At 51.1% G+C, this 15,154-nt stretch overlaps 1 protein-coding gene across 2 annotated transcripts; it reads right to left on the bottom strand.

The window, feature by feature from the left end:
- Positions 1 to 1,264: 1,264 nt before the first annotated feature.
- On the bottom strand, positions 1,265 to 9,242 carry NODAL (nodal growth differentiation factor). Of its 2 annotated transcripts, none has more exons than XM_028162976.2 (3): positions 9,117 to 9,242; positions 3,964 to 4,661; positions 1,265 to 2,025 (listed from the first exon to the last, which is right to left on the bottom strand). In XM_028162976.2, exons 2-3 carry the CDS (start codon positions 4,651 to 4,653, stop codon positions 1,873 to 1,875), a joined length of 843 nt encoding a protein of 280 aa, XP_028018777.2. In that variant the 5' UTR covers positions 4,654 to 4,661; positions 9,117 to 9,242; the 3' UTR covers positions 1,265 to 1,872. The 2 variants fall into 2 exon arrangements, with proteins under 2 accessions (XP_028018777.2, XP_057386343.1); XM_057530360.1 differs by lacking the exon at positions 9,117 to 9,242 and adding an exon at positions 8,643 to 8,838.
- Positions 9,243 to 15,154: the final 5,912 nt, after the last annotated feature.

The following is a 15,154-nucleotide window of genomic DNA, read 5'->3' as shown; positions in this document are numbered from 1 at the left end:
CGCTGACACACCGCCCAGTAAGCTTTTAGCAGGGGTCAGCAAAACGTCCTTTCACTCCTTTGTGCCTGCGTCTTCTGCTTGATATGAGGCGGTGTCCTGTCGTCAGTGGGGTTTGTTCTATGAGTTGGTAGAGCTGCTAACTGTAAACGCTCCCACAAGGTATAGCCACAAATAGCTTGACCTTTTCGCTTCCCTGGCCCCAGCCATAGAAGAACAGTTGGGCACCCATTTAGTACAGAGGATGCTCTAAAGCCCTGGGATAGGATTTTTACTCCCAAGAACTTAAGTTTGGTAGTGGAAGTGGGGTTTCAAATGTCTGGTTCCAAAGGCTAAGGCCTTGACCCAAAGCTAAGAGAGCAAAGACCCCTAGATGGTATGAAGGACGGTTCCCTTGGGGCTCCAGAGACCAGAGCTCAGCTCTTGGCCCTGCCACTCCTAGCTGTAGCATCAGGCCACTAGGCCTCACTGGAGTCTCATTTAGGAAAGAGGATGGTACAAAAATTGACCTCACAAGGCCTCCCCAGCTCTACTGTTTTCTAAGTAGAGTCAAATGCAGAATCCTATTGTGATTCTGAATTGTGGGGAGGGCAGGTTATTTCCACTCCAGGGAATGAGCAACTGGATCAGTTTTGTTGCTGAATCAGGGCATTGAGGTTTCTCAGGCCCAGGCCTGGCTCTAGCCTAGCCAACCCCTTCCTGGGCCAGGATTACTACCTTGACTCAACCAAGTCAAGTTTGAGTCCCCTCTAAACTCAAGTATTCCCACAAGATTGGAATCATTTTTCCTAAGGTTGGAGCATTAGTCTATGGGCTTCTTAGGAAAGCAGGGTAAGTTTACTGTGGACTGACATTCCCAATAAAATGGTCCCCTCGCCCTGCCAAACAAAAAAAAATAGAGCCCCTGTTTTGGCAGTGCTCAATGAGGCCAGCTGGCGAGAGAAAAGTAGAATCACAGAAACGCACTAGCATCCGCCTGCTTTAATTTCACAAGATGAGGCTGAGCAGTGAATTACTCACCTGAGGTCACACAGTTTCTCAGTGGCTGAGCTGCGACCATAACCCAAGTCTGCCACCCAGGGCAGTGTCTTCACCGCTATGGATAGGAAGCCCAGGGGCCTCATTAACAGCACGCATTGACAGACAGGTGAACTGTCACGAGCTTTAATAGACTTGGATGGATTGTGCCCGCCAGAGCAGACTGACTTGGGGACGCCCCAGGGCTCCAGCTTCTGTAGTCCAACGTGGCCAGTTCTCTTGGATGAGTTCCTGCCTCGCCCTTCAAAGGCACCAGCTGGCCTAGGAGAACTATACAATGGCTTTATTGTATGTACAACTCATTAGCAGAGAGCCACTCTGCGGGGGCTCCCTGACCCAGCCTGAGGCAACCAAAGCCAGTGGACTGTTTTTAATTTTACATAGCGATACTTAATCTTCAGGCGGCAAGGGTGTGGGTGGGTGTATGTCAAAGGCCACTTTTGAGAATACACGAAAGTTAAATACAAACTTGTCCCACCTCAAAAATAAATGCACATATGCTCCAGCTCTTGCATACAATTTCCAGGGGATCATGGGTTGAAAAAAGTCAGCTAAAGGACTCTTGCACTAGTGCTTTCACGTGCTACTGTCTGTTCAGCAAAGAGAAAACTCAGCAAGCCTGCTTCACAGGCTTCCTCCTCCCTCTCCTCTGTGCTCAACCAGACCCCACAGAGCCTTCAAGGACAGGGTGGCAGCCCTTCCTCCTTAGGTCTGGTGGACAGAGGAACTTTTCCCCCCTCTTTGTTTCTCCTCATTGTATTAGATGGTTATCATGTCTTCTAGGAGCTTCCCAACCTTCCAGGGTACAGGCAAATCCAACACACCTGCAGGAGCTCCTCAAAGACACCCACATTCTTCTACAATCATATCTTTATGATGGTCTAGAAGGACTCGGCCATTGTCCACGTACAGCATACTCAAGGGCTTGGTCTTCACTGGGGCACAGCAGGTGGAAGGGACTCGGTGGGGTTGGTACCGTTTCAGCAGACTCTGAAAGGGAGGACAGGGGGGTCAATTCACATCCCAGTGGTGAGGTCAGAATGGTGTCATTTCTGGGTAAAGGGTGAAAAAGTTACAGAGAGTTAAAATCAGTTTCTGGGGGCAAAAATAGAAAATTCTTTTCATAAAGGAATCAGAATGCCAACACATCATCAACTCTAATATCTAAAATAACTCTTTTTTTAAACAGCCTTTAAACAGAAGATTCTAAAAGCTGTATCTGGGTAGAGCAGTAGGTAACATATGTTCTCCTATTGTTCTAGTCTAGAGTGAATACCAACTTCAAAAATACTCCAAGAAACTCCTGGTTTAGTTCCAGAAATATGAAGCAGAAGAGAGTCATGTGGAAATTCTTGTGGGATTTGCTTTGTTGCCCAGAGAAGGGCAAAAAGAGTCAACGGGAGAAAAGGTAACAAGCCCTTGGCATTCTGGAACTGGGCCCTGTCCCTGTGGTCCAGTGGTGGCTTTACAGATCAGTGTTAGATTTGGTGACTGGGACTGTCTGGGTCTCTGGTTCCCTCTGATCGTGCTGCAGGTAGGCTGGTGGACAGAAGTGGGGCCTGGGAGAGACTCAGGAGGGCCTGTGCCCCGGACAGGTCCTCTAGGATACCAGCCCCCACCACTGCCTCCCTCTCACGAGCTCAGCTCACATTCTCCCCAGAGCCTCTGGACCCTGCCTGAGGCTTGGCATGGAGGATGTACTACATACAGGTCCAAGAGATTCTCAGTCTAGGCTTCATAGAGTGAAAATAAAAACACTTTGATCCCGTGTGACCTTTGAGAACAGGTCAGGACCACCATATATAAGCTCTGTTCTCTGCTTTCTCCACCTCATTTTCCTTCCATTCCTCTCCCTCCACCACCTTCTGGACCATAGGCTGATTAGCACCTGGTGGTAGTCTCTGGCTTTATTACTCCTGCAAAATGGGTGTCCAATTCCTGTTTTTAGGCAGCAAAAGTACAGTGGCTGGAACAGTATTATCTCTACCTTGGCCTCATAAACGCGGCCCCCATTGCATCAATGAGTTACAGACTTCTAGTAATGGTAAGACAACATTATACCTGTTAGCTGCTATTGATACTACACATGTGGTATGCATATCATCTCATGTAACCCTAGAAGTATGGCATTGCTATCCCCATTTTACAGGTGAGGAGACTGAGGCTCAGAGAGAGTAAGCAACTTGATCAATATCACATAGCTAGGGCTTCCCTGGTGGCGCAGTGGTTGAGAATCTGCCTGCTAATGCAGGAGACACGGGTTCGAGCCCTGGTCTGGGAGGATCCCACATGCCGCGGAGCGGCTGGGCCCGTGAGCCACGGCTGCTGAGCCTGCGCTTCTGGAGCCTGTGCCCCGCGACGGGAGGGGCCGCGATAGTGAAAGGCCCGCGCACCGCGATGAAGAGCGGTCCCCGCACCGCGATGAAGAGTGGCCCCCACTTGCCGCAACTGGAGAAAGCCCTCGCACGAACCAAAGACCCAGCACAGCCAAAAATAAATAAAAAAAAAAAAAAAAAAAATATATATCACATAGCTAATGAATAGGATTCAAACCCAGGCCTGTCTATTCCCAAACCCCAAATTCTGAACTTCCTTTCCTAGAATGTCAGGGCAGTGGGAGGAACTGAGACCCTCCAGTCTACACGCCCCACCCCTAATTTTATGACAGAAGGAAAAAGTCCCAGGAAAGCAGTGTGTTCAGGGTCACCCGACAAGGCATGACTCCATGTAGGCTCTCTGAGGATGTTATCATTGGTCATCTCTATATCCTTAAAACCTGTTACAGAACCTGGCACATTGTAGGTGCTCGAATAACCGTGCATGAATGAACACAGTAACCTAACAGCAAAGCCAGGGTCCTGATCTGGTAGTAAGGACAATTCTCCCCCACAGCTTACTGCCTCCCCTCCCCAGGCCTCGGCATCACACCTGGATGTATGCGTGGTTGGTTGGATGGAACTCTTCCCCCACGGGGTTAGGACACTCGCCCTCACAGCGATAGGCATTGTACTGCTTGGGGTAGATGATCCAGGAGCCCCATCCGATCAGGTTGAAGTCCACCTGGAACTTGACCTTCCGACACAGTTGGTTTCTGTCCTGCAAGTGATATCGACGGTGCCTCCTGCCCCTCTCCCGGGAGAGCTGTCCCTCCTGGACCCGCCAGGAGCTCTCAGCTTCCCACAATAGAGTGGAGCCCCCCAGCCGCCTCCGCTCCGGGGAGAGGTTGGAATAGAGCATGAGGAGCACACTGGTGACAGGTGGTGTGGGAGGCTGCCGCCAACACTCTCCAGCCAAACTGGACATCTGCTCCCTCAGCTCCCCAGGGTGCTTCAGCCACTTGGAGAGTGGCCTGGTCACCTCTAGGACCATGCTGCCCGAGGAAAAGGTAACCTGGGACAGAGTGACAGTGAACAGGTCCATTCGAAGACGTTCTAGGCAGTTGGGTGTGTCCTTATCCTCATTCAGCTTTGGCTGGTGGAAAATCTCAATTGAGAGTGGGACGTCAGGAGGAAGGGCCACAGGGCTGGACAGCTGCAGCCGGAGCTCGGCCCATGCCAGATCCTCTTCTTGGCCCAGGAAGGAGAAGTCAAAAGCAAAGGTCCAGTTCTGCCCATCCATCTCCACATCTGGGTGAGAAAAAGCCAGAAGGAAGCAGGTGAGTGGGGGCCTCCTGCAGCCTCAGTTGGTGTAACAACAACCATAGCTCATGACTGAGCCCTTACCTTATATGAATCGTCACCCTAACCCTATGAGCTGGGCATGTTATTGAACCCATTTTAGAGATGAGGAAAATTGAGTCTCAGGTTAAATTACCTGCGTGAGGTGTCATTCTTGGAAGGTGGCAAAGCCAAGAATAAGCCCAACTGCAAAGCCCAACCTCCAAATCACTGTTCTGCTGCTCCCCCTCAAGACACTCCAGAGAACAATTGGTAAAAATTGGATGAGTTCGTCTCCTTCTCCCTTCTCCCCTCACACATGCAATCTAAGGACAAGCCCTGAGCTTTCTGACAGAAATCCTGGGCTTCCACCCGCCCTGTGGCCCGCTTGCCAGGCTTTGTCTTCTCATTGGAAAGGGTGGCCTGTTTTACAGCACAATGAGGTCGATTCACAGATCATAAGGGTTGGAGCTCCCAGGGAGGCATAGGCAACAGAAGCCAAAGACTGGTCACCCCTTCCCCCACCAATTCCTAAAGACAGAGGCAGACACTTCAAGAGTTCTTGGCAATCTTACAAATAGGTTTCTAAAGACATTCTAAGCTTGACTGTGCACTGACCTTGCACTTTTCCACCCAGTTGTCTCTCCTACCTACCTGCAGGACTCTCACCCTTTCCCACTCTAGATCATCCACACACCAGGGCAGACACAGCAAGCACACACCCAAGACAATGAAACCCATACTGAATGAAAAGGAATGGGGAAGCACATTCCATTCATTTTAGTCCTGGACTAATTTGGTCTGATGTCTGGGAATAGCACATATTGGTGGATTTTTCAGGTCAGCTAAAAGTGATCTGTAACTTTTTTCAAGCCCAGTTTCATCTTTGCAGTGGGAATAGTAATGCCCTACCCTTCCCTGCATTGTCATGAGGACCCAGGGAAATGAAGATGTTTGAAGGTCTATTGCTAAATAAAAGGCAGAGGATATTCATTAGAAATAAAAACAGTAACCCTTTGGCGAATCAATCCCGAAGGTAGTGATCTCTGACTTAGGTCCACTCTGGGCAGACCACATAAGAGTTTTGTTTTTTTGGTTCTCTGTCTCATAGAACATCTTTGGTCAGATAGTAAGTGGATTTCTCTGGGAAGTCCAGCCTGCATTAGAAGGGCGTAATTCCCAGCTTCAGCATCCTGAAGCTTCTCCTAGCCCATCCCTAGATGTTCTTTTTCACTTAATTTCCACTTCCCTTCTCATTAGCACCTGCAGGAGGCAATAACCGGCCCCTGACTAGCAACTCCCCAGAGGTGTGGGGAGGAGGCTGACACCACCCACTGCCCTTCGCAGCACCACCCCGTGACATGTAGCAACTCCTCTACAGCTCCGCCTATACCAGGACTTAAAACACACTATCTCAAGTATCCACAAATGGCTTTTTAGAGGAAGGCATTCCAGCTCAGTGTTTAAGAGGAGGGGCCTGGTGTCTCCCATGATGGATCAAGTTCTGCCACTTGCTGCCACACTGGGCAGCCAGCTTTCTCTGGGCCTCAGTTTCCCTCTGGGTAAAAGGGAGATGGTTAACAGTATCCACCTCACAGGGGTGTTGAGATTTACTGAGATAATGTGTGTAAAGTGCTTTGCCCAGCACAACCACCAAAGTGCAATAAATGGCCATCATCAACTGCCGCCTCATTATTACCCAAGTCCAAGTTAGAAATGAAGATGTCCAGGCAGTGAGGGACCTGGACCGGGGAACAAAGTCATCTGCTGCTGGGATGGCAGTGTGGATGCAGGGGCAGGGAGGAGGATACTCCTTTCTGCTGGAAGAGTCTGAGACCCCACTACCCTACCTGCAGCCAAGGGCTCCCCAGGTCACAGTGCTAACAGGTTCTCTTAGATCTGGCTCTGGTTCATCTTAGAATAATGGGGGGGGGGGGTCTAATCTTTGAGGGTCACCAATGCCTGATAAAAGCCAAGAATGCTCTCCCCAGAAAAACTGCATTTCCTACTAACACAATAAATGTGATTTGGGGGTGGTTATAAGAAGGGTTCATGGACACCCTGAAACCCATCCACAGACTGAATGCAGATTTGGCCACATGGGCCCCAGCGAAATCTCTACCCACTTCCAATTCTAAAGAAAGAAGTGGTTGGGCTCATGATCTTGGGTTCCTTTCCCCTCAAACAGGGTGTTGAGTTAGAGTCAGGGACTCTGTAGAAAAAGAGGGTGAGTATGACACCGAGTTCCCACCCTACATTATTATAAATTATGAGGGTAATTACCATTAACTGCTTCCCTCATGCCAAGTGTTTTATAAGCCTTGTCTCCTTAAATCCTCCCCACCTTTATCACCATTTTGCAGATGAAGAAACTAAGGTCCAACGTGAAGATGGTTAAACAGTGAAAGACACAAGACAGGGATGCAAACCTGATTTGGTTAGATTCCAACACCCATTTCCCCTTATCCTGTGCAGCTTACAAATAAACCCGAGATGGAAAGGTACCACACTCACACAAATGAGGTAGAAAGAAAGCCGGGCACTTTATTTTTACAAAAGGGGAGACTAGAAAAGTCAGCTGATATGCCAGGGACACATGGGGAATTGGGAAGCAGGGTTTGAGGGACCAGAGCCCAGTTTCCCAGACTCCCAGACTGTCAAATCACCACAAACCTTCCGGAACTCTCTGGAAGGAGGGAGTGAATTGGAAAAGTGCGCCTCCCACTCTTTGCTCATCCACCTACCCCCCCAACCCCAACTTTCTGGCAGGGCAGAGCACTCCAGTAATTTTCAAATTGCTCCGCCTCCCGGGTGTCCCTAGTCTGACTAGTCCCCAGATGACCCTTCCGGAGAGGGTCACTGGCCGTCTGACCCCAGACGCGGCTGGCCAGGGAGCTAGGAGCCCCCACCCCCAGATCACAAGGGGCCGGCGGGTGGCCGTCAAATCAGATTATCGGATGTGGATTTCGCCCGAACTCCGGGGAGGGCCGTCTGGCCCGGCAGGCAGAGAGAGGTGCAGGCAGGCAGGGGCCACCCCGGGCTCTAGGATGTGGATTGCTCGGAGTAGAGGAGCCCCGCGGGAAGGGCTCCCTCTTCTCAACGTCTACCTGCGCCCAGTGCCCAGAACGCACGCTGTCTCATCCTCGCGGGTGATACTCTCAAGGTCACCATGGGAGTGACCTCGCCCGCTCCAAATCTAGGCCCCGAAACCGGTGTCGTCCGGGACACTGACACCTACCCCGCCTGGGCTGGATGACCCAAGCCTGCCGCAGTTCTCGACTTCGGGGCATTTCATCTCTAATCCCGAATTTCTGAAACCTAATCCCTGATGTTACATGCTTGATACCCTATTTCGAACCTCAGTCTCAGCCTGAGACACTCCCAACGCCAGACCCCGGGGCCCGTTCACCCTCACTCGCGAAAAGAAAAAAAAAAAAATTGACAAGACAAAATAATTGTAGCAATAATAATGACCATGTATTACTATGCCTGGTTTTGTGCTAAGCGTTCTATGTGCGTTGTCCGTAGCCCTCGCCAGTCCAATAAGGGAGGCACTATTATCCCTATGCTACAGATGTGCAAACCGAGGCGCCCGGAGATTACAGTAGTTTAAGACGGCACAGATAAGCAGTGGCACAATCAGTCTTCCACCCTATAGTCCCGCGCTTTACCCACCCTAAACAAGACCAGAACGCAGAGGTCTCAGTCCGGGACACACCCCGGGTGCCACCAACCCTGTCTCCCGAGCCAAGGCAGACGCCGAGACACCGTCAGCCCCAGCCTCTGAACGTGCCCTTCAAGCGTGCGGATACGTTTTCAGTGGCACGTCCCCGGCACAGTGCCGCAGCCTCTGCCGCTCCAGCGTTCTCCCGGAGTCCCGCGCGGGAGCGCCCAAGGCGCCCCGGGGGTCCAGCCGAGCCGGGCGGGGCGGGGCGGGGCGGGGCAGCCTACCTTGCGCCTGCAGGCTACGTATGATGTCCGCCCGGAGCAGCGGTTCGCGGTACAGGCTCAGCATATAAGCAAGAGGGGATGGCGACGAGGGCTGCCCCCACGTTCGAGGGGGCACCGGGGCTACCATCGTGGCGCCCGCCTGGTGGAGAGCCCACCAGGCGTGCAGGAGGAACAACGGCAGGCTGTGGGCGTGCATGGTGGGGTGGCGGGGCCCGAGGCCAGCCTCCGTCCCTTATATCCTGGGCCTTCGCGGGCGCCCCGCCCCTGCCCTTCCTCCCTAGGGGAAGCTTTCAGGTCGGATAACACCCCCCAGCCCAGCCCCCGTCACCGGGGGTGGCCCCCAGAGGGACCACCTGCTGGGGGCGAGTGAGACCTGAGCTTGGTAGGGAGGAGACCTGAAAAATTGGAGGAGCTGTTAGGTCCAGGGACCGTCTAGTTCGCCCAGTCTGGACACCCTGGCACTCTGCTACTTACTCCAGGCTTTTTTTCCAAGACGCAGCTGGCTTGTCGCCGGCGAACTCCCAGGTCAGAAGGATGGCTTCCTTACTCTCCCCCACCTGGGGTCCCTGCCCTTTCCTCTTCCTCCAGGTTCCAAATAGATGTCTGGCTCAACCAGGAGCAGATAGAGAATGAAAGCTGTGGTTCCTGGAGGCTCTCGGGCAGGGTGCCGCCCCACACTGGCCTGGGAGGCTTCAGCCCAGCCTGGCACCGTGCAGCCTTCCAGGACACTGTCCAGATGGCCTCTGGGAGCACCCCCCGCCTTATACGGCAGGGCCTGTCTGGAGAGCTAGCCTCTGAAAAAATACTGGCTACTGGGAATTGCTGGAACAAAAAAGATGAGTGCCAGACGAAGGTCCATGGGGACCTGCTTCAAATATTGAAGCTCTCTCCTGGAGAAAACAGAGGACAGGAGTGACCAGGATGAAGGACAGCCTTCTCCACTGGAAAAGGAAGTGCTCAGAAGCTGGAGCCGAGGGCGTAGCTAACGGGGTGAGTGGAGCGCCTGTGGTGGTATCAGGGTCTTCCTTCACAGGTTCACATCACCCCAAGCGTTTCAGGAAAAAGGTGTTGCCTGTGTCATCCATGTCCTGCAGTCCCTGCCTCCCCTGGCAGTTACCCTGCAGACCTGGGTTTCAGCTCAGGACCTCTCACTTTCCTCTCTCTGGGCCCTGCTTTCCTCACCTACACAAGAGTGGTCCTTGTCTGGCCTCCCTTCAGGTGCAAAGTCAGGTTGAAGCTGAAATTACCTTTAAAGAAATGTAAATCTCTGCCCCTTGTTCAGGCCCCAGCTATTTTCTGCAACACTGGAGGGCTCGTTATGCCCCCGCCCTCGCCCCCCGGTCCTTTCCTAGCCCTGACGTGCACATTAGCAGCTGGCCAGCATTTACCGAAACACTACGTGCCAGGCACACCTAGGCTTCTTTCACAGGATGCCTCCAGCTCCAAAGAACCACACGCTCAGCCCTGAGCAGGTGTTATTGGAAGGAGGCCCAGCAGGCTCAGCTAGGAGCTCCAAACGCGTGTCCAGGTGGAAGCCGGCCCAGCCAGCAGGAAGGGGCCTTGCCTAGGAGAGATGTGGGTTGTAGACCTGTGCCGACCATGGGACCGGGACAATATGCTCAGCCAGACTACTGTTAGTTCCTTCTAAAGCTGGGGACTGTCTTGTTCATCGTGCTCTCCCTCCAGTACATATCGTGGTTGGGACCCAAAGTATCTTGGCTGAGTAAATTAATCAATGAATGGCACTGTGTCTGGACTTGCCTGAAGATAAGTATCACCTGGGGTGTATGTTAAACTACTGATTCCTGAGTCTCAATCCAGGCCTTTAGCATTCGAATTTGGAGAGAGACCTTGGTAATCTACATATTTAACCAGTACCCCTGTGATTCTTATCAGACAACTTTGAGAACCTGGGTGAGCTCGGGTCTAGTTACAGCTTGGAACCCACCTCTCTGCGTTCAGTTTCCTCATCTGTAAACCATGACTGGAGATACTTCCTTCCATGAAGATTAAATAAAACAAATGCGAAAATGCTTTGCAAGTGCTTAAAACCTGGTGTTTTTGTAAAGCCTTAAGCATACAGATTATTATGGGTGCTCCGTGGTTGTCATTCAACTTCCCCAGCCTGGGGGCTTGCAGCCTGGGGCTTGTCAGTCCCGGCCCTCTGCATCAGACCCCTCCCCAGAGGCAGAAGGTGCCCTCACCCAGGTTATGAATATATAAATAAAAAACAATGAGAGATTGTGGTTAGACAGAGGTATAAGTGTCAGCCTTCCCCCAAACCTACATGTCCTAGAATCCAGGGGGTCCCTGTTTAAACAGGGGCATTCAGAATGTAGTAGTCTTATCCACCAGCATTAGGGAAGGAATAAAACAGATGATCTCCTTCCCGTACTGGACCAGAAGCTTCTTGAAATTAAGCTTTATTCATTCTGTGTCCCTCCTACTATGTGGCATATAGTAGGAGCTCAGTAAATATTTCATTTAAAATGACTGATAATAACGATAGCTAACGCTTATTGAGCGCCTAATGCAGTAGGCATTCTGGTAATCACCGCATTGATTTTATTATCATCCCCACTTCAGGGATGAGAAAACAGAGGCTCAGAGGGAACCTGGTAACTTGCTCAAGGCCACACATTTACAAGTGAAAACAGCCAGTATGTGAAGTGTACTGCTTGTTACCCAAACCCATGCTTATAGCCTTCTGGCTTCCCCATAGATGAGAGGATGGACATGGGCCTTGTCCTAAGACTTAAAAAAAAAAAAACAACTCTCAAATAAAGTCTTGCTTTTCCCAGGGTCCGGGAGCAGCAGACACAACTCATTTCTGATGTGTATTGGCCCAAAGCCCTGTGGGGAACTGCTTTCTGACCAGCAAGAGGGACTCTGTCAAAGCCCATTCATCACTGAACTTTCTCCAGCTGGGGCGCTCTTCAGGACGGAGGCTAACAGTCATTCTTCTCATTTTTAAAAGGTACTTGTTCATCCAGGATCTGTTTCCTGCAAGAGGGACCAGAAGTGCCTTCTTCCCAGGAGGGGAATGACACCTACTCGCTTCCCCTGCCCCAGACAGACTGACCGACAGATTACCTGACCTGGGAGATAACCTTTCACGGCCAACCCAGCTGGCTGGAGAGTGGGGAGCAAAGTCCCTCGAAGTTCTCGAATGCTTTCCATTGGGCCGTTCTGGACCCTTCCTCCACGTGAGCAACGATATGCAGGGTTAAGTGCTGGGGCTCTGAGGTCAGGCTGCCAGAAGGCAGACTCTGGATCCTTCTCTATCGCTACCTGGGCATATTAGATCACTTACCATCTTGAAGCATTTGCTCCCTCAGCTGTAAAATTGAGATAAAGAATAGTATCTACTTGACAAGAATGCTGTAAGCAGTAAATGTGTGTAAAGTAGTGCTTGGTCATTTGTTTATTCATTCATTGAACAAACCTGCTTATCTAGGAGTCTAAGGCAGGTTACCGGCAAGTGCTAGATTCTCAGGAAGTCAGGGCAGGAAGGCATTTCAGTTCCGCACATATTTAATGAGCATTTCCTATATGCCAGTGTGACACTGGCTGTCCTCGCATATATGTTAGCCTATAGAAGCCTATGTAATCCTGTTTACCCCCTCCCTGAAGCTCTGTAAGGTATGTAAGGCATTTTAGAGATGGGGAAACTGAGGTACAGAGGAATTAAATGGCATCATTATTTTGAAGGTGGAGGGCGTCTGCTTTAATCACGCTCCTCCCATGCCTGGCACAGCTCCTGACACACAGGAACTCAGTAAGGACTTGTCAGGTGATTGAATGAGGTCCATATTCCTGAACAGGTTCCCAGCACACCTCTGCCTTTCACATGCTCCTTCTCCATGCAGCCTCCTGCTGTTTCCACTTAATCTCCCTGGTAAACTCCTTCTCACCTATCAAGACACAGCTTAAACGCTGCTGCTTCCTCTACAAACCTGTCACTAGCTCCCTAGCAATTTGGCAGAGTCCTCTTCTAAGCAGAGCGCCGAGGAGCAGTTGTCCCAGCCCTCATGAGTAACTGCCATCAGACTGTGAGCTCCCTGGAAGTGCAGACGACTCCTGTCTCTGAAGCCCCAGCCCCTGCTTCCTAGCTGACCATTGCTTGCTGTGATCCTCAGCCTGATGCAGTCCTGCAAATGGCAGAGGCGGGACTAAGCACAGGCTTCTGGCTTCCACCTCCAGTACTTGGTGCCCTTCCTGTACCCCTCACTGCTGGTCTTGGAGGGCCAATCTAGGTGCCTCTACTGGGCACATGTGGCTCTCTCTGTGATCTGGAGATAGAGACCTCAGCCTTCCTCTACAATCCCCTTGTACCCCAAATGCACTCTGGCCCCATGGAAACACCCACCCTTCCCCAAAGTTCAGAGCTGTTCTTGCTCTGCCCAGAATGATTTTTGCCTCCTCTTCATTCACACAGAATACACCTATTTATCCTACAGAATCCAGCTCAAGGGTCTCCTCTTCCACGTGGCCTCCTTCCCCCTTCAGGCTCTGGTCCCTGGAGCCCCTAGGAGTTTTCCACCAGGAGCCTGCTGCTGGCTGGCTCTGTATTCTGCAGTGTTCAGCAAAGGGCCTGGCCTTGGTAGGTAGAGCTTGCAAATCTGCCTGCAGCCCACCTTGGCTGATCCACAGTGTTTTGTCTGCTCCCAACAGTGTTTTGAAAGGTTTTTATTTAAATCACCAATACTGAAAGTTCATAAGATTTTGCAGAAAATAGTTTGTTTTCATCATTTAAGAAATGGGAAGGGCTAGGCCCTCATTTTAACAAAGCAAGCATTCCCTTAAGCTGAATAGGATCTGCTTCCTTTAGGCAGGGTCTGTTCTCTAAGGAGCGGCACAGTCCCCTCCACTCCTTAACTTACTGCACCCATGTGCCTGGCCCTAAAGACAAATGAGTTTGAGACACTTGCTGTATATTGGATGAGAGTAAGACACTCCGGAATCAGTTTGGAAGTGCAGGCTCGGGATTAGCCCACCCCATTGTCCTTCTCCAACTAACCCATGGATTGTGGGTACCTGGCCCAGGCTGGATGAAATAGAAATAATCTATTATTTAATAAGAACTTACCATGGGACTTCCCTGGTGGTCCAGTGGGTAAGACTCTGCGCTCCCAATGCAGGGGGCCTGGGATCGATCCCTGGTCAGGGAACTAGATCCCGCATGCATGCCGCAGCTAAGAGTCCGCATGCCACAACTAAAATAAAGATCCCATGTGCTGCAACTAAGACCCAGCACAGCCTAAATAAATAAATATTTTAAAAGTCACTTATTGGGCTTCCCTGGTGGCGCAGTGGTTAAGAATGCGCCTGCCAATGCAGGGGACACGGGTTTGAGCCCTGGTCCGGGAAGATCCCACATGCCGCGGAGCAACTAAGCCTGTGCGCCACAACTACTGAAGCCCGTGCGCCTAGAGGCCGTGCAGAGAAGCCACCACAGTGAGAAGCCCGTGCACCACAACGAAGAGTAGCCCCCGCTCGCCTCAACTAAAGAAAACCTGCGCGCAGACCCAACGCAGTCAAAAATAAATAAATAAAAATAAAATTTAAAAAGTCACTTATTAATAAGTACTTACCATAATGTGCTTGAATTATCTAATTTACCCTTCCTATCACTCCCATGAAGCAGACTGGATATTTACTTCCATTTTACAGGTGTGAAAACTGAGGCTCTGCAGAGTTAAGCCCCTTGCCCAGGATGGAATGCTTGCAAACGGTAAGGCTGAGATGGATACTCAGTCATTCTGACTCTGGAAGCCAGACTGGATATTGCCATGTCCCCACATGGTCGTTTATTACCTCCTTTACAGGAGGGGCCTTTCCCCTGTCTAAATGGACCTCCTGCACTCCATCAGGTCACCCTGTTCATTTCCTCCACAGCACTTCCATGGTTGGAAATTAAGTTGTTTACTTTGGTACTGTTTGTTTATTTTTTGTCTGTTCCCCTTCCCCAGCACTGGGCTGTCAGCCAGACTCCTGTCTGTTCAGTTCACCACTGAACCCCCAGTGCTTAGCACAGTTCTCGATTCTAGGACTCAGTACGTATATGTTGAAGGAATACATTTAACCCAGTCCCTGGACTGGGGGACACAGAGGTAAGAAGGCGGGGATAGGGGAGTCCCTTCTCCTCCAGTGGCCATCAAAAGGGTATGAGCCCCGCAGGTCACCAGCTTCCTCTGGTTTCAAGTTCTTCACTCTCCTGTGCACATGTAGGGTACATAGTAGGTGCTCAGTAAGTGCTCAGTACACCTGCTTTGGCTTGGGGATGTCTTGACACCAGCAAGAGAATGCCTTCCTGGCGCTTGTGACTCCTCGTGAACATGCTTCACGTTATTGCACCTTTTGCATGCATCGCTCATGCCGCCCTCTCGCCTCCATCCTCTCCCCTGATCCTTGCAGGAGCTGAGGGACCTGAGCAGGGCTGGTCTCTCCCTCCCAGAGAGTGACTGGCCCGAGATGGTAGAACTGGTAAGGGCCAGGCCTGTCTGATTCTA

The sequence above is a fragment of the Balaenoptera acutorostrata genome, chromosome 16 (assembly GCF_949987535.1).
Source record: "Balaenoptera acutorostrata chromosome 16, mBalAcu1.1, whole genome shotgun sequence".
In the NCBI taxonomy this organism is placed as follows: Eukaryota; Metazoa; Chordata; class Mammalia; order Artiodactyla; family Balaenopteridae; genus Balaenoptera; species Balaenoptera acutorostrata.
This window is presented reverse-complemented; position numbering and strand designations above follow the sequence as displayed.